Source organism: Pristiophorus japonicus, chromosome 2 (assembly GCF_044704955.1).
Source record: "Pristiophorus japonicus isolate sPriJap1 chromosome 2, sPriJap1.hap1, whole genome shotgun sequence".
Classification (NCBI taxonomy): Eukaryota; Metazoa; Chordata; class Chondrichthyes; family Pristiophoridae; genus Pristiophorus; species Pristiophorus japonicus.
In genome coordinates this window covers 112885487-112913057 of record NC_091978.1, presented here as the reverse complement: position 1 = coordinate 112913057, position 27571 = coordinate 112885487, and the positions used below count along the sequence as shown (strand labels likewise).

General features: G+C 46.3%; 1 protein-coding gene across 1 annotated transcript in view; it reads right to left on the bottom strand.

Moving 5' to 3' along the window:
* Nucleotides 1-27571, bottom strand: part of itga1 (integrin, alpha 1) — a 356017-nt gene that overhangs the window by 35605 nt on the left and 292841 nt on the right. Inside the window, exons 22-26 of the mRNA XM_070862517.1 lie at nucleotides 16329-16409; nucleotides 14455-14531; nucleotides 12021-12110; nucleotides 11114-11216; nucleotides 4392-4505 (exon numbers count right to left, since the gene is read on the bottom strand). Of these exons, the coding sequence (XP_070718618.1) occupies nucleotides 4392-4505; nucleotides 11114-11216; nucleotides 12021-12110; nucleotides 14455-14531; nucleotides 16329-16409 (465 nt within the window). The remainder of the gene's footprint in view (nucleotides 1-4391; nucleotides 4506-11113; nucleotides 11217-12020; nucleotides 12111-14454; nucleotides 14532-16328; nucleotides 16410-27571) is intronic.

Here is a 27571-nt window from a genome sequence, read left to right as displayed (position 1 = left end):
CTTTTCTAAAACTATCAACTTTTATTAGTTTTCTAGGATGGCATGTAGAAGCCTTTGTGGCCTACTTAACTATAGGATGACCAGCAACATAAACGATCAATGCATTGATCAAGAATATAGGATAATAAACCTCTGATCTGGTTTTATTTCCCTAAACATTAGCACCAGCTAAACAAAGTTGAGAAAAAGAGACCAAAGTCAAAGACAAGGCTTAGAACTAAAGTGTTGCAAAGTCTCTGAAGCAAGAACAGGGGCAGTTAGGCCTGACACATAGGTTAGAGTACACTTTATAAGGCAGAGGCAGGGACTAGACAGGTCTGTTAAATTGGCTGCAGACACCGAGGATTACAGGAAGATCAAAGATAGATCTGAAGCTGTAGTCGGACTCGAGAGTCAGACCCTAGTGAGAGGCCGAAGGCTGACATGTGAGGATATGGAGGCCTGAATCTAGGAGTTTCTGATAATGCAGGCGAGGGAGAAGTTTCCTGTGCACTACTGTTTTCCTTGAAATGGAAGTCGAATTACTGCTAATCTTATGATTTTTAGGTGAAGTTGGCCCAAACTTAAGAAAAATCATAAATTATCCCATCGTTATAGTTTTTGAAGTGTAATGAGCAAGCAAGCATCATAGGTGGTAGCTTTGGTGCAGCCATATTTGAATATGATTAGTAATAGAAGCATGAGGTAATGCATGTGGGGAGGGCTAACAAGGCAAGGGAATACACATTAAATGGTAGGATACTGAGAAGTGTAGAGGAACATCATCATCATAGGTGGTCCCTTGAAACGAGGATGACTTGCTTTCACGCCAAAAAAAAGGTGAGTTCACAGATGTTTCGAATGAAGGACCCGAACTACATCCTCAAAGGTGGAAGATGCCTGTGTGTGGATTTTTTTAACGTGTGGTGACCGTTGCACACCAGCCACCACAAGGGCTTGACAGAGCTAGGTCTTGGTCCAGTGGCAAGGATTACCCAAGACGTCTGGAGACCTGCTCTGCTGCACGGACCTAGTGCGCACACATATCGCAGTGTGGGCTGGCCCATGCTGCCCCTGGGCTCTTGGCCCCGAACTCACGCCTTCCCTGGGCCCCGATCACGTCCCTCCACAGTCTCTCGCCGCTCCTTTGCCCCAACCTCGCTGCTCCTGCTGAATTTGCCCATGCTTCAAGTGCTGCATTGTGAAAGGTGGTGTCATTCAGATGAAATGTTAAATTCCGCCCCTTCCACTTGGTTTTAAAGATTGGACTTCCAGGGCTCAGTGCTGCATGTGACCATAGAGCTACAGGGTAGGCAGTACAAACCTTGGTGGCCTGAGTATCAGCCTGCTGTTGCTGCCACCGCCGCCATGGTCTAGGAGATTTTCTGCTTGAGTCATCCCTCAGCTTGCGTCTTCTTCTCCTGTTTGGTCAAGTGTGCCCTCGCGGACCAGGCCACTTTCCCTGTTGTCAGCCTCAAAACCTTCAGCCTAGCAACTCCCTCCTCCCTCCAAAGAAAAGTCTGTTCGCCGGGCTCTGGTCACTTCTCACGTTGCTAGATACTAGAGGAACAAAAAGACCTTGGAGTGCATGTCCACAGATCCCTGAAGGTAGCAGACCAGGTAGATAAGGTGGTTAAGAAGGCATACGGAATACTTGCCTTTATTAGCTGAGGCATGTAATACAAGAGCAGGGGGGGTTATGCTTGAACTGTATAAAACACTAGTTAGGCCACAGCTAAGTACTGCGTGCAGTTCTGGTTACCACATTACAGGAAAGATATGATTGCACTAGAGAGGGTACAGAGGAGATTTAGGAGGATGTTGCCTGGACTGGAGGAATTTTGGCTTTGAGGAAAGGTTGGATAGGCTGGGTTTGTTTTCTTTGGAACAGAGGAGGCTGAGAGGAGACCTTATTGAGTTGTATAAAATTATGAGGAGCCGAGATAGCATGGATAGGGAGGATCTATTCCCCTAGCAGAGGGCTCAACAACCAGGGGGCATAGATTTAAAGCAATTGGTAGGAGTTTTAGAGGGGATTTGAGGGGATTTTCTTTTCATCCAAAGGGTGTTGGTGGGGGTCTGGAACTCACTGCTTGAAAGGTGGGTACAGGCAGAAACCCTCACCACATTTAAAATTACTTGGATGTGCACTTTATTCTGTATGCAAGCACTCTAATAACGACTCCACGAGGTAGGGGTATAGTACTTGAATTGTAGTGACCTTAATCCTTCATTGCAGTTCCTAGAGTGGGGACACCAAGAGGTGAGCTCCCTTTTATACTTGGTTACCTGCAGTGTACAGGTGACCCTTAGGTCTCCAGCAGTAGCACTCTCTGGTGGTACAGGTATAGTTTATACAAGGTGAAGATACATTGTGTGGTCTAGTGTTACAGTACATACATTAATATGCATAGATAACAACACTCCCCCCTAAGCCTTTCCCAAGTCTTTATTGCCATGACGTGGGGAGGTGATCAGTAGTGGACGGTGGGAGGTTGTGGTGAGGGTTATGTGGGTGCCAGTTGTGATCCAAGTGTTTGTGGCTGCACACAACCATTTCCACCCCCCACCCCCCCATACATAGACCATGTGGGTGTCACTGTTGGAGGATTCCGCAGTGGTGGAGCAAGTACATGTTGTTATGGGTAAGGTACATACATTGTAGAATGGGTAGGTGGTGCCACGGACGCCGGGAATCTGTCTTCTGCGCCGATCTTCTTCCCCTGGAGTCCTGCCACTGGAGCCAGGAAGGTCAGATCTGGTCGTTCAGGTTGGATCATCTCACCATTGAGTTGTGCAGTCTGTGTCGTCGCCATGCAGTCAAGTTGGACGGTAGGATTTTCAGGTGCTGTGATGGATCCAAGTTTGGGGCCGCGTAAGATGTCGATCACTGTGGCCCGGAGGCCTTCGTCACTCCGACAGATTTAGACTTGCTTCATCCATCTTCTTCTCAGCAGCGTTGGACCATCACCAGTAACAATCCACAAGGGAAGCTTGTGCATCGCGCCGCCATGGGATACCTGGACTTTCACGCTGCCAACAACTGGGATGGTGTCTTTTGTGTAAGTGAGCAGCTTTGCCTGGATTTAGGACATTTTGGGTCGTTTGGCGGGATTGTCCCAGAGTTTCTCAAAGGCCATCTGATTCATCAACGACTGGCTCGCCCCGTGTCGATCTCCATCGAGACTGGAACCCCGTTGATTTCTACTTTTATTTTCCACGGGGAACTCTCGATGGAGCAGGCTCCGTACACCTCTTCCAGGGGCTGAGCCACTTCATCTTCATCAGCGCTGGAGCCCAGGTGATCAGCCAACTCTTCAGCGGCTCGGTGAGTAAAACTTCTACACATTCGCTGAAGGTGACCTTTAGTGTTGCAGCCTTTGCATACATTAACATACATACATAACACACTTGAAGTGCTGTAACCTACAAGGCTACGGACCAAGAGCTGGAAAGTGGGATTAGGCCGGATAGCTCTTTGTTGGCTGGCGCAGACACGATGGGCTGAAATGTCCTCCTGCCGTGCTGTAAATTTCTATGATTCTATGATTAACTTAATTCCTTTACACTGTAGAATAACACAGGCAAAATTCCACTGCCCTTCTGGTGCATTTGAGTGGCGTAGGAAGGGGCATTTCTTGGGGAATTGCCTCCCAGGTGGACAGTTCTGGCATTTTTGGCCTGGTGGCAAAGTGTATCAGCCTACCAATCAGCAGAAGTGAGGACTGACTTGGGCATCTAGGCCTGGGATTTGAACTGGACCCCCAAAGACTTTTAAAAGCTGCAAATTTTATTCAGTCCTTTACAAAGGGGACCGATGGCCACAAAGAAGCTGTTTCTATCTTTGAATAGGTTGCCCTTCTAATGGGATTCCCAGCTTCCCTGGAGGTCGTGGGTGACTGCATTCTGACACTTATGATGGGTTGATTGGGCCTTGGATTTTTGGCCCCAATTTCTTCAGATGATAATGCTGAGATTCACTTCTAAGGTTTATCACATCATTGGTGTAATTATTTTATTTGTTATCACTCTCACCAACCCACTTTCTCTTTATTATCATAAATGTTGTGTTTCTTTGGCAGCTCTTAAATGATGACAAGGAATTTTAGGTGTCAAACAAAGGACAGTCAAAAAGGAGAATCTAATATGAAAAATCTGCAGATGGGAGTGCAGATCGGAGATAAGCTAGAACACTGATGCAGATTCTCTGATCTATGCTTCTACTAAGTGAGGCTCCATGCTGGGAGCACAAATCATCGAATAATTCCTCATGTTCTTTGATAACTGTCCAATCAAATATCATTTTAAATTTTAGAGTGAAGATCAATAACATTCAGGCTCCTTATCCACCATATTCAATATACTGACTGAAATAAACAAGTCAACCATAAAACAGTAAAATGGTAACTTACTGAAGAAAACGTCATTCCAGTCAAATATAAAAGAGTATTGTTTGCAGGAGATACATATGGGAATGTTATAGTCATTCTAAGATGTGAAATTGGAAAAACTCCATCATTGTGGATCTGTGCATAAAATAAAAGAGAACATTTTAGGAGAGTTTGATCCGATCAGAATGTTTTAAATTAGTGGTAGTACTATATCACATTCCTTCAGGTAGAAACGATTGGTGCTGTAATGCCATTAGTCAAGACATTGCACAATAATCATTGTAGAAGCTGACTGGCTTTAGGGTGAAATTCTTTATCATGCTAATTTTAGGGAAATGTCAGCGCATGTACAAAACAATCCCACTTTGTACACATTTGACTTTTCATTAAAATTGCCAATAGCAAGAATTTCACTCCCAGATGACAAGATCTATTCAAATACCCGAAAAAAAATGCAAAATTGCCGAGGCATGTCATATCCTTCCAATTGCTGCCTCATCAGGACCACTCGGCTCCAGACTTCATTACAGCCTTCATCCAAACATGGACAAAAGAGCTGAATTGCAGAGTTGAGGTGAGAGTGACTGCCCTTGACATCAAGGCAACATTTGTCTGAGTGTGGCATCAAGGAGCCCTAGTAAAATTGAAGTCAATGCAAATCAGGTAGAAAGCTCCCCACTGGCTGGAGTATGAAAGGTGCTACTCTGGCTCCCCTGAAGTCATGAAAGGAGCTATATAAATGCAAGTGTTTTTTTTCATTTCATCGGCATGGTGATCTCATCTGACACACATCTTAGTTCACCTGCGAGGTATCTTCACAACTTGAACATGATTTTCTTGCATACAATGATCATTTTAAGAACATAAGAAATAAGAGCAGGAGTAGGCCATTTGAGGAGTAGGTCCTCGAGCCTGCTCCACCATTTAATAAGATCATAACTGATTTGATCATGGACTCAGCTCCACTTGCCTGCCTGCTCTTCACAACCCTTTATTCCCTTATCGCTCAAAAATCTTTCTATCTCTGCCTTAAATATATTCTCCACAGGTCGGGGCTATAAAAAGAGCTGGAGCATGCCACTGCAGCTTCAGCGCGAGCCGACACAAATTTGCAGCGGCATTGAGGTGGGCGATTGGGTGATGTCATCAGGACCCAGGTTGCCGTTTGGAGCATGGACAGGAACATTGGTGGGGCCCTGGTACAGCAGAGGAGTGAGAAGGTTGGTGGACTTATGACGAGTGATCGGTGTGGAGGCGTGATGAGGGATCGTGGCTGAGATTTGGTGGCTGAGCGTGACGGAGGTTTGACGAATGTTTAGTGTGGAGGTGCAGCGGGAGATCGTGGTGGAGGTGCGGTGAGTGTTTCTGTGGCAGAGGAACAGTGAGGGATCATGGTGGAGGTGCGGCAAATGTTTGTGGCGGAGGAGCGGCGAGAGATCGTAGCGGAGGTGTGATGAATGAGGGTACGGGCCCAGAAGAACCGAAGGCCCAGTGGCAGCACAGGCCAGCACACACTGTGATATGTGTGCACACTAGGTCCGTGCAGCAGAGCAGGTCTCCAGTCGTCCTGGTTAACCCTTGCCACTGGACAATGGCCTAGCTTTGTCAAGCCCATGTGGTAGCTGGGGTGCAATGGTCACCAAACGTAAAACAAATCCACGCACAGGCATCTTCCACCCGCTCAACTGGAGTTCAGGACTGGAACATCGGGTCCTTCATTGAAACATCTGTGAACTCATGTGGAAGCAAGTCATCCTCGTTCGAGGGACCACCTATGATGATGAAATATATTCAATGACCCAGCCTCCACAGCTCTCTGGGGCAGAGAAGTCCACAGATTTACAACACTCTGAGAGAAGAAATTCCTCCTCATCTCAGTTTTAAATGGGCGGCCCCTTATTCTGAGACTATGCCCCCTAGTTTTAGTTTCCCCTATGTGGAAATATCCTCTCTGTATCCAGCTTGTTGAGCCCCTCATTATCTAATGTTTTGATAAGATCACCTCTCATTCTTCTGAACTTCAATGAGTATAGGCCCAACCTACTCAACCTATCTTCATAAGTCAACCCCCTCATCTCCAGAATCAACCTAGTGAACCTTCTCTAAACAGCCTCCAATGCAAGTATATTCTTCCTCTAATACGGAGACCAAAACTGTATGCAGTACCCTAGGTGTGGCCTCACCAATATCCTGTGAAGTTGTAGCAGGACTTCTCTGCTTTTATACTCTATCTCCCTTGCAATATAGGCCAACGTTCCATTTGCCTTCCTGATTACTTGCTGTACCTGCATACTAACTTTTTGTGTTTCATGCATAAGGACCCCCAGGTCCCGCTGTGCTGCAGCACTTTGCAATTTTTCACCATTTATATTATAATTTGCTTTTCTATTTTTTTTGCCAAAGTGGATAACTTCATATTTTCCCACATTGTACTCCATCTGCCAAATTTTCTGTGTCCTCCTCACAATTTGCTCTCCCACCCATCTTTGTATCAGCAAATTTGGCTACATTACACTCAGTCTTTTCATCCAAGTCATTAATATAGATTGTAAATAGTTGAGGCCCCAGCACCGATCCCTGCGGCACCCCACTAGTTACTGTTTGCCAACTGGAAAATGACCCTTTTATCCCGACTCTCTGTTTTCTATTATCCATGCTAATATATTACCCCCAACCCTGTGAACTTTTATCTTGTACAGTAACCTTTTATGTGGCATCTCATCGAATGCCTTCTGGAAATCCACTGGTTCCCCCTTATCCACCCTACTCGTTACATCGTCAAAGACCTCCAGCAAATTTGTCAAACACGATTTCCCTTTCATAAAACCATGCTGATTCTGCTTGATTGAATTATGCATTTCCAAATGTCCTGCTACTGCTTCCTTAATAATGGACTCCAGCATTTTCCCAACAACAGATGCTAGACTAACTGGTCTATAGTTTCCTGCTTTCTGTCTGCCTCCTTTTTTAAATAGGGGAATTACATTTGCAGTTTACCAATCCATTGGGACCTCCCCAGAATCCAAGGAATTTTGGTAGATTACAACCAATCCATACACTATCTCTGCAGCCACTTCTTTTAGGACCCTAGGATGCAGGCCATCAGGTCTAGGGAACTTGTCCGCCTTTAGTCCCATTATTTTACCGAGTACTACTTCATTAGTGATAGTGATTGTATTATGTTCCTCCCTCCCTATAGCCCTTTGATTATCCACTATTGGGATGGTTTTAGTGTCTTCTACCATGAAGACCGATACAAAATATTTGTTCAAAGTCTCTGCCATTTCCCTGTTCCCCATTATTAATTTCCCTGTCTCATCCTCTAAGGGAGCAACATTTACTTTAGCCATTCTTTTCCTTTTTATGTACCTGTAGAAACTCTATCTGTTTTTATATTTCGTGCTAGTTTATTTTCATAATCTATCTTCCCTCTCTTTATTTATTATTTTTTTAGTCTTTCTTTGCTGGCTTTTAAAGGTTTCCCAATCGTCTGGCCTTCCACTAGTCTTGGCCACATTGTATGCCCCTGTTTTAAATTTGATACCATCCCTTATTTCCTTAGTTAGCCACGGATGGTTATCCCTTCTCTTACAGTCTTTCCTTCTCATTGAGATATATTTTTGTTGAGAGTTTTGAAATATCTCCTTAAATGTCTGCTACTGCTCATCAACTGTCCCACACTTTAATCAATTCTCCCAGTTCACATTAGCCAACTCTGCCTTCATACCTTTGTAGTCTCCTTTATTTAAGCTTAGGACACGGGTGTGAGATCCAACTTTCTCACCCTCCAACTGAATTTTAAATTCAACCATGTTATGGTCACTCATTCCTAGAGGATCCTTTACTAGGAGATCGTTTATTAATCCTGTCTCATTATACAGTACCAGATCGAAGATAGCCTGCTCTCTGGTTGGTTCCGCAATGTACTGTACAAGGAAACTATCCCAGATACACTCTATGAAGTCTTTCTCAAGGCTATCCTGGCCAATTTTCTTAGTTCAATCAATATGAAGGTTAAAATCGCCCATGATTATTACCATTCCTTTTTTTACAAGCCTCCATTATTTCTTGATTTATATTCCATCCAACAGTATAGCTACTGTTAGGTGGCCTATAGACTATGCCCACCAATGACTTTTTCCCTTTATTATTTCTTATTTCCACCCAAACTGATTCAACATCTTGATATTCTGAGCCAATATCATTTCTCACTAATGCACTGAACCCATCCTTTATTAACTGAGCTACCCCAGCTCCTTTTCCTTTCTGTCTGTCCTTCAAATTGTCAAATACCCCATAATATTTAGTTCCCAGCCTTGCTCACTTTGCAACCATGTCTCTGTAATACCTAGCACAAAGGAAGACGGTTATGATTGTTGGAGGCCAATCATTTCAGTCTCAGGACATTGCTGCAGGAGTTCCTCAGAGCAGTATCCTAGGCACAACCATCTCCAGCTGCTTCTTCAATGACCTTCCCTCCATCATAAGTTCAAAGGTTGGGATGTTCTCTGATGATTGCACAGTGTTCAGTGCCATTCGCAACTCCTCAGATAATGAAGCAGTCTATGCCTGCATTCAGCAAGGCCTAGGCAACATTCAGGCTTGGGCTGATAAGTGGCAAGTAACATTCGCACTATACAAGGACGAGGCAATGATTAACTCCAAAAAGAGAGTATCTAACCACCCCCCCACTGACATTCAATGGTATTACTTTCATCGAATCCCCCACTATCAACATCGTGGGGATCACTTTTGACCAGAAACTTAACTGGACCAGCCACATAAATACTGTGACTAATAAGAACAGGTCAGAAGCCGGGTATTCTGCGGCGACTGTCTCACCTCCTGATTCCCTAAAGCCTTTCCACCATCTACAAGGCACAAGTCAGGAGTGTGATGGAATACTCCTCATTTGCTTGTTACCTGGATGTGTGGAGCTCCAACAACACTCAAGAAACTCGACGACATCCAGGACAATGGAACCTGTTTGATTGGCACCCCATCCAACACCTTAAGCATTCACTCCCTCCACCACCAGCGCACCATGGCTGCAGTGTGTACCATCCACAAAATGCCCTGGAGCAACTCATAAAGGCACCTTCAGCAATACCTCCCAAACTCACAACCACTACCACCTAGAAGGACAAGTGCAGCAGGTGCATGGGAACACCATCACCTCCAAGTTCCCCTCCAAGTCACACACCATCCTGACTTGTAAATGTATCGCTGTTCCTTCATCATCGCTGGGTCAAAGTCCTGGAACTCCCTCCCTAACAGCACTGTGGGAGTATCTTCACCACAGGGACTGCTCACCTTCTCACGGGCAATTATCAATGGGCAATAAATGCTGGCCTTGCCACCAATGGTGACATTCCATGAATGAATTAAAAAAAAGAAAATTCAAATCATTATTTTCCATTTCCAAATATCAGTTTTATGATATAGTCAAGTTAACATTCTGCACATAATTTCCCTCATTGGTGAAGCTTCCATTAGAAGTGGCAAGTGGGGGACCTCTAGCCATCGGGCCCCCACCATCCTGACCCATTTATTTTGCTGACACGTCTGCCCTTAAAGGTGAGGATGCATTGCCGTGGCCGCCATTTTTTTTGTAATTGTCGGCCGAAAAAGGATTAAAGGAGAGCAACTTCTCTTGAACACTGTACTATGCTAAATAATAATTTTTGTGAGAGGTGAGAAACAGCAGAAGTGTAACACAAACTGATGAAAGTGAAAGTGAGTCCCTCCCCTTCAGTTAAAGGGGAGAGCTGTTGTGAACTCTGCAGCCACTTTAGTGGCAAATACTGGGCCAAGGGAGGGTTTCGTGCGGGCCAGTGGCCCGGTACCCAAGAGGGGGTGCTGAGCTGCCTATTAGCGGCACGGCTGACAATTAAAAGAAAATGGCAGCCATGGCAGTGAGCCCTCACCTTTAAGGGCAGACGTGCAGTCCAGCCACAAGAAGCTTCCCGCTGGGGAAAGCTGTCTGGGGCACCGAGCGGCGGCCGATCCACTCCCGTGGGGCAATTTCCCACACGGGGCAGAAAGGGGGTCGCCGCCGGTCAGTAAGGGGTTGACAGGGCGGCAATATGGGCAGAGCGGAGACGTTTTACAGCGGGAAAATCCACGAGGGCAATTTTCAAAATGGCGGCACCTCAACACAGACCGAGCGGTGAGTGCTTACCGACCTACGACCTTATAGAAAGGAGCAATTTCGGCACCCCAATGTCCTTCCCCAGATAGCTCACCGGAGAAGAAGACTCGAAGATCAGGCCGCTGTGAAACCAAAAGTGGCCCTCAGATAGATCCTTACAGGAGACCGGGAGGGGGGCAACCAAGAAGGAGGGCAATTCCATGCAAATCATTTAAAAATTAATTGTGGCCATGTCTGGAAACTTTTTAGCATTGGTTATCTCCCTCATCCATACAACAAGCTTCCTGAATTTTACAGTTAATTTCTCTCCATTGGGTTTTCACAGGAAAAAGCATTGATATTGATAACATCTGAGTCATTTCCCCAACTTCCTGCAAAATAGTTGGTATAACTTTATTGCATTCTCTTTCCATATTTAGTGCATATTTAGTGCTAACTATGGTACTCGACAAACAGCTGAAGAGATGGCAGGGCAAACATGGGATTCTGAATTGATAATCAATTGATAATAACTTGCTACCAAATGAGTGTTCAATTTCATCTCTGGTTAAGGCTTTACCTTCTGTTCAATGAAAATGTTGCTTTTGCTTACCATATAACTGATGTCTACTGCATCACCAATCTCCTCAATGCTTTTAATAACATCAGGAATTGTATCATTGGCTGCTATTTTAAAATGGTCATCCTTTATAATCCTGGGACAAGGAAGAAAAAGCACTTGTGTGACAGAAAGCAGCAGATGTCTTCTGTTTCTCTTTCAGTCAGTGATTTGACTACAAAACACATGTCATGAGGACACTTTAATAGGCCGCTCGTTTATAGTAAAATCACAGCCATGTACCATCTTCTATAATGATCATATAATTAACACATTTTTTAAATGAATGCAAAGCAACAGCCCACATTATTGTACACTGCAGTGACATTGGCAAAGTTACTGTGCCTTGATGATAAGGTATGTTACATTCTTGTGTAACAGTTCACACAATTCCAGCAGTCATGGAGTCAGTTTTGTAATTGAGGTTACAATGCTGTCAGAGATGGGCAGTTATGGATTTGTGCATTATACATAATCCCTCCAAGCATTGTCTATAGTGACAATGTAGGTATTATTCTTATTCTATCAGTTCAATGCAGTACGAGTCAATGTACATTTTACATGTTGGAAATTTGTTCTGTGCAAACATATTTTTCTAACTTTATATAATGGTAAATTTCAGAAAGGTTAACTAAAAACACTTTAAAATATTTAACAATATATAATGTGAGTATCAAATATTAAACATCATACTTTGTTGATGTCCTACTGATGTACTGTACTGCCAACATAGGTAGGAAGCAGTATTCACACAACAGGCAGTCACCATGTGACAAATTTGGGATAGATGTTTATGATATGCAATTGTTTTTGCTTTCATGTACACCTTATACTGATGTAGCCTCTGTAGATGCAGAGGGGTAACTATAGCTTGCTTTCACAATCTGGAAATAAATGTTACCTTGAAAAGAGCAGCCCTGCTTCATACAATACTGGAATTGAGATGGTGACTTCATTGTCACTTAAAGTTTCTTTTAGTTCACTGCTGTCACTGAAATGTTAAAAATAGAATTTATATTTCAAAGGATCTTGTCTTCTGTAGTTTTAACATAAAATCAAACCACTTTTAGTTATTTCAATAAGGTTCAACATTTAAGGTAATAAGACAATAAGAGGACAATTATATTATTTTCTAAGGGCCAATTAAAATTAAATACGGTACAGTTTATGATCTAATTCATAACTTAAATTAAAGTCAATAGATGATTCAATAGAATGTATCATTTTATCTTAGATTTGCAAAGCTAATTCATTATAAATACATTGCAGTATTGCAGTATCTGAATAATATTCTAATTTAAATTTGAAACTAGTTTTGTAGGCTACTCTAAAGTGATTAATCAGCTTTAGTTCATTTACCAAAATGTTTGATTGAAAAATTAACTTATTGTATATTAACTTAAAGTACCAGGTAAGGAGATTTCAAACCAAGATACAACAATGAAATAAGTAATGGCTCAGTCAAACTTGCGTCGGCTTAATAGGCTGTATTTTCGGGTTTTGGTTTTTTGGGCGAAAACATAAGCGGTACGTAAAAATTACCGTTTTCGCTGTGTTACTGATTTTAGGCCGAACTTTCGGCCTTTCGGGTCTGCGCCAGGGCCCAAAGGGAGGCGTTGCACAATTATTCACGGTGCAAAATGCGATCCTCGACAACTTTAGTGTGGTCTCGGGAGCGCTGTAAGAGATGCCTTGGGAGGGGGAAAAAACCATTCAAAAAACATTACCAAAACCGAAAAAATTTTAACTTACCTTTTTTTCAGGTTTTCTAACTTACCGCTGCTGGCAGGTCTTGCTGTTCTGGGGGCGGCATACGGGTCGGGCAAGTGCCGAAACTCGGACGGTAAAGCAATCTGAGTCATTACACGTCCAGCACAGCTCTCCCCGGTGGTACTTCCCATCGTCGCTGCAAACAAGGAACCGCAGATCCCAACTGGGCTTAGCGACTGGGTTTTCGCCACGGAGAGTCAAAACACGGCAAAAACCTGGTCGCAAACCCCTCAAAAATCCAGCCCAATGTGGTTTTTATATCATTTAAGACAAATCTTTTGATGCAGCACTTGCTGAACTGGAGAATGAGGCCACCAAACTGATGGAGCATGGAATTTGGCAAGCAACATGAGGCTATCTTGATAAGCCTAGAATCAAATGTCTCGTGTTTTCTCAACAGATCCTATCTGACCAGCTGAGTAGCTCCATGTTTTCTGGTTTTGTTTTGGTACATTCTGAGCTGTGTGCTAGTCACAATTTAAATTTTAAAAACAAATGTCAATTCTTACTTTACACAATATAAAGCTTTGCATAGTCAATCTGATCTGTCTCATCTAAAATATTAAGGGCTAGAAATTGAATGGGACGCTAACTTTTGCAGGAGCACAAAAGTATTGTAGGGCACTGCACATTTGAATCCCACTCGAACTTCCACTTTAGCGCTCCAGGAGGGATGTGGAACACTAAATCAAGTGCTACCACTTTCCTTGGAATGCTAAACGGAGTAAGAGAGGCGGTAGCGGAAGAGCGCTGCAATTTGTCCCGTGAAGCGCAGCAAGAATCACAGGCTCCATCCATCCCTTAAAGGGAAGGGCCAATGCTGAGGTCATTTGAAAATAAGGTTGGGAATGGTCAACGACGGCATCTGCGAATCGCGACGAGCAGCCCCAAGCACTCTACGAGAGTGCAGGGCTGATCAATCGTGGGATGAATGAAATTCAAAAGACAGCACACTGGGGTGATAATAACATTTTGGCTTACCTGACCAACATTGCCTTTAATTACCGGTCCCAAGCGGCTGGCCGAGGTCACAACACCTCCTGCAGCTGCAGTTGTTGATGCCTGTCAATGCTGCAGGGAGCGGAATCGAATTTACGATCCGGGGCAATAACGGGGCACTGTGCACCGGATGACATCACAATCATTGGGGCGCAGGAGATCGAGGCGGTAAGTTTTGGGGCAAGCGCTAATCGGCCATACAAGTTCGCAAGTGTCAGCAATTTCACTGCGCCTGGTTGGTAAGCCATTAGCGCCCCGTTATCACCACCCTGGAGGTGCTAACGGGAGGCGCAAAGGAGGTCAATTTCTCCCCCTAAGTTCCTACAGTCCTAAACTGGTTCTGCTAGAATGCTACATTTTAAATCTTTGTATTGCAATATAATATTGTTTTTTCTTCTCGGACCTCGAGTCCGCATTCCTGTATGCACAGTTTATTAAATCGGCATTGTTTATTTAATAGATTTTAACATAGAAACTTCTATCCTCAGTTCTGCATAACATTTTTGTAATAATGCGACATAAAATTGAATCCAGGCTCTTCAAAACTATGAAGTCTTCTTCTGTACCTGTTTGCCTCCAGGTGTAAGTGAACATCACCAAGGAGATGAGAGGTATTGAATTCGAATTTCATCTTAAAAGAAACCTGAGAATGAGACAGAAGAGTAAAAAAGAGATAAAGTAGAAAGTTAATATATTAAGAAATAGAGCTAGGCCATTAATGGCCATTAATTCTAATAAGCCTGTACATATTTGATTGATCATAACCCCATCTATCACTTCTCAATCTCTTCGCTCCAGAAATATGGGTTAGTGCATCTCGAACCTACTTATGCTATTTGCTCCTGGTCTTCCCTATTAAAGTATTCTGTAATTCCATTATGTTTTGTGTTTAAAAACAATTCCAGTTGATTTCCCTTCTGGCTCCCAATTTCCTAATTTTAACTTGCAGTCCTTTGTATTAGACAAACAGAAAACTGTTAATTGATGTAATATGTCTGTAACAATTTGTTTTCAATCTACTACAGATAAACATGGCTAACTGTAAATTAAAGTTTGCCTGTGGTGAATCAGAATTCAGAGCAAACTAATCTGGGAATGCCAGTGTAAATGTTCTAAGAGCTCCAAATCCTTATCAGTGTAGAACAAACCCACTCTGGGAGTAAGTTAGAAGCAAAGCAGTCTACAATGATGAATTGCTATCACACTACATCAGGAGGGAGAAAGATATATGTAACGTTCCAGAAACACTGGAGATCAGAACATGCAATTGATAATAAAGAACACACTCCACACTCCATGTAAATAGTGAACACAAGAAGTATTGACATTATCATATGCATAAACTGCATTATATAAAAATATAGTCACTTAATCTGATACTGTAGATTCATCCACAGAAGGACAACAAAAGCACTGCCCAACATTCTATATTTTCTTTAACCAAAACAAATCCAGAAAAGTTTTAATCCAAATTTTGTGATAATAAGTAAAAATAACATCTATGGCCTAGAAATTGGCCTCCTTTGTGCCTCCCATCATCACCTCCGGAGGGGCGGGTGATAACGGGGAGCTAACGACTTACCGACCAGGCACGGCGAAAGAAATGACTCCTGCTAAATTGGCTGAGTAGTTTGCGGTGGCGGTAACCCTAGCGCAACGATCCTGCGCCCGGAGATCGAGACATCATCGTCCTATGCATCGCCCTGGGCCTGAACTTCGATTCCGCTCCCTGCAGCATCGCCAGGCAACAACACAGACAGCTGCAGGACGCGTCATTTGGGAGACCGGGAGCTTGGGGGGGCGCAAGTTAAAGGGGATGTTGGGGTGGCAAAGAAAAAATTACTGCGAATGTATAATGGCAATTTTTCCGAATTTTCTTCGGCCGTGATCGATCAGCCCGTTACTCTGATGGAGTGCTTGGGGCTGATTGGGCCAGATCGCGTCTACCGTCGGTGACGAGCTCACTGGTCCCTATGCAGAGCCTGCTGCGATAGCCCTTCCCTTTAATGGAGGGAAGGAGCCTCGGATCTCGACAGCGCTGCATGGGACATTGTGTAGCACTGCATCACTACCGCTCCACCTGTGTGGTTTAGTGCTCCAAGGGAAGTGGTAGTACTTGTTTTAGCACTCCACTTCCTTTCTGGAGCGCGAACGCCCAATTTAGAGAAGGCTGAGAATCATTATCGCCTGCCACTAATTTTTCTAGATCTTAAAAATTAACGCCCCAAACGGGGCGATACCGAATTTCTCCCTCTGTAAATGTCATAAAATGCAGGCAAACTCCTGAACCATCAATGAACCAAGTGCTTGTGAACAGGAAAATGTTTAAAAATCCCAGTGATTCATTAAAACTGCTGAGAATTAGATAATTCAAATTATTGTCTTGTTTTTAAAAGAAGTAATAAACTATCTTCTAGATATCAAACCGAACAATTCTTACCTCTGCTCCAGGTGTAAGGAAAGGGTATCCTACTTTACAGCTCACATTGTTTGGTCCTGATGTCATACAATCATCATTTTGCTTTAAGAAGAACAAAAAACATGTTAATTAATTGCTTCAACAAAATAATTGTATTAATTATGAGATAATACAGAATTAATTTTTTGACTTTATTTGCCACTAATTTCTCCCTTTGTTTTTAAGGTCATTCTTTTGTTCCTCACTTGAGGGATTATCTGTGCTACAGCTTATTCCTCCGTCAGGAAAGTTGCCTGGCTACTTGTTCCTCGGCTTCTGTCTGTGCCTCTAGGTATTGAACTGAACGATATGTGGGAATGTAAGCACCTACCTTTCAGCCGTGACAGTGACCTGGAGACTATTGCTATAGTCACATGGAATAAGTTGATGGCATGCTGTGAATGAAGCAGTGTTAGCAAATACTTATCATTACAACTTCTCTTCCTTCCTCTGGGGAACTACCTTGCCTCTGCTTGACATATCCCTCACACAATCCGACTGAGATAATGGGCTCAATTTTCCCCAATGCCGTTTTTTGGTTTATTTCAAGACTTCCGCCTGGTTTTTTTGGCCCCGACTACACCAAAAAAAAAACCTGAAAGTTTCCCCATTGTAATTTTTGAAATTAGCACCGCGCAGCCTGTCCTTTAGCTTTGGGGCATGGAGCCGAATGTCTGTGCCGTAAAAAGGATGCCCCACCTTTGCACATGCGTGTAAAATAAAATAACGTTTTTGACGTGACTGCTATGGGCGCGGATGCCCAGTACACCTCCCAGTCTGCATTCAGTCATTTTTAAAGAGCCAATTGTGTGTGAGAACTTGGAATGGTGTGTGAGAATTTTAATTCTCAGTGAAAAAAATCGGAGCTGCAATACAATATGCAACGCGGCTCAAAGACCAAGAATTTCTCACAAGATGAAGTGGAGGCACTAGTTACTGTAATTGAGGCCAGATGGCACAAGCTGGACACCAGCAGAGATCACATAAAAGTTTCACCAAAATAAATGAAGAAACGCTGGAACCAACTTTCACAAGATTACTGTGCAATGGTGACCACCCCGAGGTGCAAAAAGAAGTGGCAGGACTTTGGTCAAGTAATTAGTGTAAGTAATATTTTCATTTATTCACTGGAATTGCAATTGTAAATGTGACCATATGTATATGTCCCACTCAGCAGAAAGACACCCTCTCTAAAAAGTTGCATTTTCATCTTTGCAGAAAAAGGTGGCACACAACAAAAGGGAAAGAAATCGAACAGGAGGAGGCCCGGCAAATCTGCACCCACTGACACCCTTGGAAGACAAGGTCGTTGCTTTGATGGGTCCTGCCTGGAGAAAAGCAACCACCACTGCACAAGCTACACTCGAGGGAGAGGGTAAGTCCTGCAAATTCCACAGTCTGCCTTTGCTAAATGTTAAGTACTGCATGGGCTAGCCATGCTTCGATTCATGGGGATGTTTCCGTCAGCTACGCTTCGGTTGATGCAATGTGCTAACATTCATCGTGGTCCTTCAAATGAGCCTGCTGCCTGCGCTGTGTGTGCCTACTCATGCCACCCTGCCCCTCCTCTGCTGCTAACCATTTGTCTGTTCTGTTATATTTGGCAGAACTTGAGGCCAACCCTGATGAGGCTGAAGCCGATGCAGAAGAAGATTCAGAAGTGGACGAGCCTGAAGAGGAGAACATCTTCCAATCCCACCTTCCAGACCAAGAGCATGGGGGTGAGGGGGAGGGGGAGGATGAAGCCCCCACAATTGTACTCACTCTGGAGGAGGTGCTGGTGCCACTCATTGAGGTGCCATCCCCTTTCCTGAGTGGCAAGAGTGTTGGGACATTTCATGGTTTCGCACAGGTTGCGGGTTCCAGTGGGGTGCAGCAACCCACACCCAGGGCCCCACCGTCTGAGGCTGAGGGTCCCAGTGGGATGCAGCGATCCACACCCAGGGTGAGGAGGGGTAGGAGAGCTCAATAGCGCTCTCCTGAGGTTCAGGATGTAGCAGATGTGGTTCAGATGATGGCAATGAGTGGGGAGAGCATCGACCTTACGCGATCACTCCTGGACACCATCAGTGGGGTGGATGATGAGATATCGAGGCTGTTGGGAGAAGTAACAATACTCTCACAAGAAATGCAAACACTGTCCGGGCACATTAGGGATGGAATGTCGCAGGTAGCTGATACATTGTCGGTGAAGATGAGGGAGGGAATGTTGCAAGGTAGCTGAGATGCTGTCGGGGCACATGAGGGAGGGAAGGTCGGAGGTAGCTGCGGCAATAATAGAACATGCATAGACCCCGCGGCCATTGACGGAATAAACTGACACTCCCACTCCAATCCGCAGACCAACCTCTGAGGAGGCCCAAGCTGGGCCTTCCGCATTACCCCCTGCCCATGCCCCCACCCCAACCCCTCTCCCCCCCCATCAAGAAGTGCGCATTAACCGAGATGTATTACCCGAGATGCATGAAAGACTAAGCTTGGTACCAACCTGAGAAATGTTGCTCCACCACCTGCGGGCAGGGGTGGAGTCACCAAGCCCAAGTGCAGCGGGCAGTCTTAGAATAAGGTGGAGGAGAGATAGGTGCAGCCTTTCTTTGCTGCTGCTGTTATTGTTGTTGTTTTTGTTATTGTTGTTATTATTATTATTGTTGTAACTGTTCTCAAATTCAAAGTTTTTGTAAGTGATGGAAATTTACAAGTTTAAAAGTTTGTAAGTGATCGTAACTGAATACTTTAAAGTTTGATACAAGAATATTTTTATTGGAGTTATGTACAAACAAGTGTTAAACTTTTGAATAAAATATATTTTAAATTATAACTGAATCATTTACATTATTTATTCCATTATTAACACAACTTTTTGAACTAAAGAAGAATCATTTACATTATTTGTTCCATTATTATCATCATTATAAGCAATCCCTTGAAACGAGGATGACTTGCTTCCACGTCGAAAAGGAATGCGTTCACAGGTGTTTCAATGATATTCCGGATCCGGAACTACATCCTGAAGGGTGGAAGCCGCCTGTGTGTGGATTTTTTTTAACGTGTAGTGGCCGTTGCACACCAGCCACCACACGGGCTTGACAGAGCTGGGTCTTGGTCCAGTGGCAAGGATTAACAAAGACGAACTGGAGACCTGCTCTGCTGCACAGACCTCATCATCATGGGCAGTCCCTCGGAATCGAGGAAGACTTGCTTCCACTCTTAGAATGAGTCCTTAGGTGGCTGAACAGTCCAACACGAGAGCCACAGTCCCTGCCACAGGTGGGACAGACAGTCATTGAGGGTAAGGGAGGGTGGGACAGGTTTGTCATGCGTTCCTTCCGCTGCCTGCGTTTGTTTTCTGCATGCACTCGGCGATGATACTCGAGGCGCTCAGCGCCCTCCCGGATGCACTTCCTCCACTTAGGGTGGTCTCTGGCCAGGGACACCCAGGTGTCGGTTGGGGATGCCGCACTTTATCAGGGAGGCTTTGAGGGTGTCCTTGTAACGTTTCCTCTGTCCATCTTTGGCTCGTTTGCCATGAAGGAGTTCCAAGTAGAGCGCTTCCACTAACACAACACAGTAACATACCCCATTTGTAATAGTTGCCGGTGAGCCTTCAGGCAGCAAAGCGTTCATGGATGAGTTGCTGGCGCAATGCTTGAGCAATCGTTAACGAGGCAAGACAGCCCGCCCTTCTCCACCATCGTGCTTCGGGTTCAGGTATGTGCATGGCTTCCTCGTCCTCCTCCTCGTCATCTGCATCTTCTTCCTCATCATGAGCTACTCTCCCCTCGGGTGGGTCTTCTACTACCAGCTGCTGCTGCCTCATGATGGCGAAGTTATGCAGCATGCAGCACACAACATTGAACTGACTGACAATTTCAGGGGAGTATTACAAGCAGCCTCCGGAATGTTCCAGGCATCGGAAACGCTGCTTCAAGATGCCAATAGGCCTCTATATTATTCTGCACGTCACAATGTGTGACATGTTGTATTCCCGGTCAACTTCTGTCCGTGTCACGTGTAGGGGCGTCATGATCCAGGTGGTGAGGCCGTACCCTTTGTCCCCGAGCAGCCAAATCTGCCCTTCTGGCTGCTGCTGAAACATGGCAGATATAGAACTCTCGCATAGGATGAACACATCATGGGTGCTCCCAGGGTATCACGCATCAACTGCCATAATACGATGCATGTTGTCACACATGAGCTACACATTCACGGAGTGGAAGCCTTTTCTGTTCCTGTACATCTCGGAATCCTCCAAAGGTGCTTGCAAGGTGATGTGGGTACAATCAATGCATCCCTGTAGCTTGGGGAAGCCAGCAATCCTGGAGAATCCGACAGCCCTGTTACGCATTGCCTGGGCGGTCATTGGGAGCATTATGTAATCATTCCTGTGGGCATATACTGCAACAGTCACCTGCCAAATGCAGATATGTGTTGCATGTTGAGAAATGGTGCACACATCCCCAGCTTTGGCCTGGAATGATCCAGATGCATAAAATGAAAGCGCAGCTATAACCTTTACTTCAGATGGTAAAACAGGCCTCCTGATGCTTCTAGGATGCAGGTCTGTTTTTATTAACTCACAGATCTTGGTTACAACTTCTTTGTGGAAACGCAGCCTTCTCACACAGTCTGCATCACTCAGGTGCAGGTATGAATGGCTGTCTCGATATACCCGATGTGGGTAAGGCCTCCTGTCCATCATCCTACGTGCTCTGAGGTTCCTCAGGTGATGATGCCTAATCAATCTTCTCCTCCGCAGCACCATCATGCAGAAGGCTTGCATGAGGTATGTCATTGTCAATATTGCCCCATAATTTAATTGATGTTTTGCAAGAGGCTCAAAACAGCAGGACAAAACACACACCTTCTTTCCTTTCTCTCTCCAGGTGGACGCCCTAGTATGGACCACACCCTGGTCTGCGCCTGCGCAATAGGCTTGCTTAGAATGGGAAGCTAATCATCATCATCATCATAGGCAGTCCCTCGGAATCGAGGAAGACTTACTTCCACTCTAAAAATTAGTTCTTAGGTGGCTGAACAGTCCAATCAGAGAACCACAGTCCCTGTCACAAGTGGGACAGACAGTCATTGAGGGTAAGGGTGGGTGGGACAGGCTTGCCGCACATTCTTTCCGCTGCCTGCGCTTGTTTTCTGCATGCACTCACCGATGAGACTCAAGGTGCTCAGCGCTCTCCCGGATGCACTTCCTCCACTAAGGGCAGAAGAGCAGTCTTTGATCAGGGACTCCCAGGTGTCAGTGGGGATATTGCACTTTATCAAGGAGGCTTTGAGGATGTCCTTGAAATGTTTCCTTTGCCCACCTTTGGCTTATTTTCCGTGAAGAAGTTCTGAGTAGAGCGCTTGCTTTGGGAGTCTCGTGTCTGGCATGCGAACTATGTGGCCTGCCCAGCGGAGCTGATCAAATGTGGTCAGTGCTTCAATGCTGGGGATGTTGGCGTGGTCGAGGACACTCATGTTGGTGCGTCTGTCCTCCCAGGGGATTTGTAGGATCTTGCGGAGACATCGTTGGTGATATTTCTCAAGCGACTTGAGGTGTCTACTGTACATGGTCCATGTCTCTGAGCCATATAGGAGGGCGGGTATTACTACAGCCCTTTAGACCATGAGCTTGGTGGCAGATTTGAGGGCCTGGTCTTCGAACACTCTTTTCCTCAGGCGGCCAAAGGCGGTGTTGAATCTCGTCGTCAATGTCTGCCCTTGTTGATAAGAGGCTCCCGAGGTATGGGAAATAGTCCACGTTGTCCAGGGCCGCGCCGTGGATCTTGATGACTGGGGGCCAGTGCTGTGCGCTGAGGACAGGTTAGTGGAGAACCTTTGTCTTACGGATGTTTAGTGTAAAGCCCATGCTTTCGTACGGCTCAGTGAATATATTGACTATGACTTGGAGTTCAGCCTCTGTATGTGCGCAGGCACGGGTATCGTCCGCGTACTGTAGCTCGACGACAGAGGTTAGGATGGTCTTGGATTTGACCTGGAGACGATGAAGTTTGAACAGGTTCCCGCTGGTTCTGTAGTTTAACTCCACTCCAGCTTGTTGAGTGTGAGGTGGAGCATGGCAGCGAGGAAGATTGAGAAGAGGGTTGGCGCGATGACGCAGCCCTATTTGACCCCGGTCCGGACATGGATTGGGTCTGTAATGGAGGTTCCTCAGGTGATGATGCCTAATCAATCTTCTCCTCCGCAGCAGCATCATGCAGAAGGCTTGCACGAGTTATGGCACTGTTAATATTGCCCGCATAATTTAATTGTAGCTTTGCAAGAAGCTCAAAACAGCAGGACAAAACACTCACACCTTCTTTCCTCTCTCTCTCCAAGGTGCACGGCTAGTTGGTTCCTCGATATATTGGTCTAGAAAACCATCCTTAATACACTCCAGGAAATCCTCCTCCACCGCATTGCTACCAGTTTGGTTAGCCCAATCAGTATGTAGATTAAAGTCACCCATGATAACTGCTGTACTTTTATTGCATGCATCCCTAATTTCTTGTTTGATGTTGTCCCCAACCTCACTACTACTGTTTTTTGGTCTGTACACTACTCCCACTAGCGTTTTCTGCCCTTTGGTATTCCGTAGCTCCGCCCATACCGATTCCACATCATCCAAGCTAATGTCCTTTCTTACTATTGCATTAATTTCCTCTTTAACCAGCAATGCCACCCCGCCTCCTTTTCCTTTCTGTCTATCCTTCCTAAATGTTGAATACCCCTGGATGTTGAGTTCCCAGCATTGGTCACCCTGGAGCCATGTCTCCGTGATGCCAATTACATCATATCCGTTAACTGCTATCTGCGCAGTTAATTCGTCCACCTTATTCCGAATACTCCTCGCATTGAGGCACAGAGCCTTCAGGCTTGTCTTTCTAACACACTTTGCCCCTTTAGAATTTTGCTGTAATGTGGCCCTTTTTGCTTTTTGCCTTAGGTTTCTCTGCCCTCCACTTTTACCATTCTCCTTTCTATCTTTTGCTTCTGCCACTATTCTACTTCCCTCTGTCTCCCTGCATACTTTTGAAATGTACTCATCGTTGTTATGTAGGAAATGTGGTAGCCAATTTGTGCACAGCAAGGTCCCACAAACAGCAAGGTCCCACAAACAGCAAAGTGATAACAATCAGATAAACTGTTTTTTCGTGATGTTGGTTGAGGGATAAATATTGGCCAAGATATTGGGGAGAAATCTCCTGCTCAAAAAAGTGCCATGGATCTTTTATGTCCACCTGAGGGAGCATCCAAAAGATGGCACCTCCGACAGTGCAGCACTGCACTGGAGTGTCAGCCTAGGTTTTTGTGCTCAAGTTCCTGGAGTGGAACTTGAACCCACAACTTTCTGACTCAGAGGCAAGAGTGTTACCAACTGATCCACAGCTGACAATACAGTGATTTTGTCTGCATGTGAGGAACCCACATGGGAGAGACGGGTTGGCAATTAAAAGATCTTAAGAGGTAATTAGGAGATATTAAGAGGCAATTAAGAACTCTTTTAACTGCAGACATGAGCTTCATCTCCGCGTCCACAGGTTTTCCGGGCTTCCTAGAACTCGCTAGTGAAAGCAAGGCGAGATGACAGCCTGAATTGAGGAGGCTGACCAAATGACAAATCCTATAAGTACTCAGATCTCATACCTGCTTCCTTGCCTAATTGAAAGGCTTTTGGAGAGTATGCTTTCACTACTTTGCAAGTAATTTCCACTACTTTGGAAGTCATTTCTGTTACTGTGGATTTTTGTGAGATGTTCTACGATTTCCATCTGTCAAGCATCAGTTCAGCGTGCATGTTGCTTTTGCAGCTCAGATGAGGACCAAGATGAGCAGCACCAGCAACAGCACCAGCAGCTGGAGAAGCACCAGCAGGAGCAGCAGCAGCCTACTCCTCACTGACCTGCCACTCCACAGGAGAGAGGGGATGAGCACAGGCATGTAGCTCACAGGAGGCGATACCCCCAACACAGGGTATATAGGCAGAGGATCAGCTTTCTGGACATGTCGGAACACCAGTGCCTCAGGAGGCTCAGGGCATTGCGTCAGGTGGTCGCAGACATTTCCAGCCTCCTGGAAGAAGACCTCCTGCCAAGTGGAACTGGTGGGCACGTTTTGCCATCGGTTGTCAGGGTCACCACCACCCTCAATTTCTTCACCTCTGGCTCGTTCCAGGGATCTGCAGGAGATATCTGGAGAATCTCGCATTCTGCTGCCCACAAATGCATCACTCAGGTGACCAGTGACATGTTTGCCAGGGCCGGCAGTTATGGGAACTTTGCAACTGATGAGGCCAGTCAGAATGAGCGGGCGCTTGGCTTTGAGGCTCTGGCTGGTTTCTCACAGATCCAGGGAGTCATCGATTGCATACATGTGGCAATCAAGGCGCCCCCCAGATCACCCTGGAGTCTTCATCAACTGCAAGGGCTTCCACTCCATCAATGTTCAGCTTGTACACAATCACAAAAAGATCATCATGCAGGTGTGTGCAAGATTCCTAAGCAGCTGCCATGAAGCATTTGTCCTGTGCCAGTCCACCCTCTCAAAGCTCTTTGGATCTCGAAGCAGAGTTATCAGCTGGCTGATTGGAGAAAAGGGCTAACCCCTGAAGAGGTGGCTGATGACACCCATTAGGAACCCAAACAATGAGGCCCAGGAGAGATACAATCAAAGCCACATGACCACGAGAACTGCCATCGAGCAAGCAATCGGAATAAGAACATAAGAACATAAGAATTAGGAACAGGAGTAGGCCATCTAGCCCCTCGAGCCTGCTCCGCCATTCAATAAGATCATGGCTGATCTGGCCGTGGACTCAGCTCCACTTACCCGCCTGCTCCCCGCAACCCTTAATTCCCTTATTGGTTAAAAATCTATCTATCTGTGACTTGAATACATTTAATGAGCTAGCCTCAACTGCTTCCTTGGGCAGAGAATTCCACAGATTCACAAACCTCTGGGAGAAGAAATTCCTTCTCAACTCGGTTTCAAATTGACTTCCCCGTATTTTGAGGCTGTGCCCCCTAGTTCTAGTCTCCCCGACCAGTGGAAACAACCTCTCTGCCTCTATCTTGTCTATCCCTTTCATTATTTTAAATGTTTCTATAAGATCACCCCTCATCCTTCTGAACTCCAATGAGTAAAGACCCAGTCTGCTCAATCTATCATCTTAAGTTAACCCCCTCATCTCTGGAACCAGCCCAGTGAATCGTCTCTGTACCCCCTCCAAAGCCAGTATATCCTTCCTTAAGTAAGGTGACCAAAACTGCACGCAGTACTCCAGGTGCGGCCTTACCAATACCCTGTACAGGTGCAGCAGGACCTCCCTGCTTTTGTACTCCATCCCTCTCGCAATGAAGGCCAACATTCCATTCTCCTTCCTGATTACCTGCTGCACCTGCAAACTAACATTTTGGGATTCATGCACAAGGAGGTCCTTGACGGCGCCCCTTCGCTTTAGGAGAGGGGTGCGCCAGGGATGCCCCATGTCCGGCCAGTTATACGCCGTTTACGTGGAGCCTTTCCTGCGCCTCTTGCGGACGAGGTTGACGGGACTGGCTCTGCAAGGGCCGGGCGTGGAGGTCTTCCTCTCGGCTTACGCCGATGACGTGCTCCTCGCGGTAGAGGATCCCGCTGACCTGCGGAGGATGCATGAGTGCCAGGAGATTTACTCGGCCGCGTCCTCCGCCAGGATCAACTGGGAGAAATGTTCCGGACTCCTGGTGGGTCAATGGTGGGTGGACTCCCTGCCGGAGGAGCTCAGGCCTTTTGCCTGGAGGACGACCCATCTCCTCTATCTGGGAGTCTACCTTAGCCCCGACGAGGGAGCCTGGCCGGCGAACTGGCAGGAGCTGGAGGCCAAGGTCGCCGCTCGCCTAGGGCGCTGGACAGGACTGCTCCGAGTGCTGTCCTACAGGGGTCGAGCGCTAGTCATAAACCAGCTGGTGGCCGCAATGTTGTGGTACCGGCTGGTCACTTTGACCCCTCCCCCTGCGTTTGTCGCCAAGATACAGAAGAAGCTGGTGGACTTCTTCTGGAACAACAGGAAGCACTGGGTCTCTGCTGCGGTCTTGAGTCTCCCGCTTGAGGAGGGCGGTCAGTCGTTGGTGTGCGTCAGCGCCCGCTCGCGACTTTCCGTCTTCAGACCCTGCAGAGATACCTTTACGTCGAGCCCCCTCCGAGGTGGTGTGCTCTGGTGAGGTATTTCTTCCGCCAGCAGCGCGACCTCAATTACGACACGCAGCTCCTGTTTGTGAAATTGGGGGGTGTCAGGACCGCCCTCCGGGAGCTGCCTGTCTTTTACAAGGAACTCATCAGGGTCTGGAACAAAGTCTCCACCAAGCGCAGCTCTCCGCCGGCTGGAGTGGCGGCCGTCCTCCAGGAGCCGCTGCTCGGGAATCCGTACCTCCACGACCGAGGTTTTATGTGGCGGTCGTAAGAGAGGGCTGTGGCTGGTGAGGTGACCAGGGTCAGGGACCTGCTCGATGGCGGAGGAGCGGGCTGGATGGCGCCAGACACGCTGGCGCAGCGCCTAAATTCTGCCAACGTCCGCCACGCGGCCGATGCCATCGAGTCGCTAAAAACAGCTCAGGGCCCTGACTCCGTTAGGTGCATCGAGGAGACTCAGGCACGTGGGGAGATCCCGTCCGAACTGACCCCCGTCCGGACGGAATTCCTCATTGGCGCCAAACCCCGGAACCTCCCTCGGGGGCCGGCGCCTCACAACTTGAGCCGCCTCGGGGAAATCCCCTCCGTGCCCTTCAGTTCCGCGCGGAGGGGTTTCCTGTACGGGCTGCTCCTGCACACTCTCAACTTTGCCATCCTCGCCTGCCGTCCGGACACGCCATGGTGTACCATCCTGCCGTCCGGAGGAGGCGGGGGTCCCCGATGGAGGGCACTCTACGCAGGGGTCCTCCCACTATTCATCGGGGACTTGGCCTGGAGGGTGGTGCACGGAGCAGTGCCGTGCAATAAATTTTTAAGCCGGTTCACGGACTCCCAGGCCACCTGCAATTTCTGCGGTCTGGAGGAGTCCGTGTTCCATGTTTTTATTGAATGCACGAGGTTGCAGCCCCTGTTCCATTATATGAAGGGGCTGCTCCTGAAATTCTGGCTGCACTTCTGTCCCACTCTCCTGATCTTTGGGCACCCTGTGTGGAGGGGAGCGGGTAGGTCCGAAGGCCTCCTTGTAGGACTGCTCCTGGGCACGGCCAAGGGTGCCATCAGCCGGT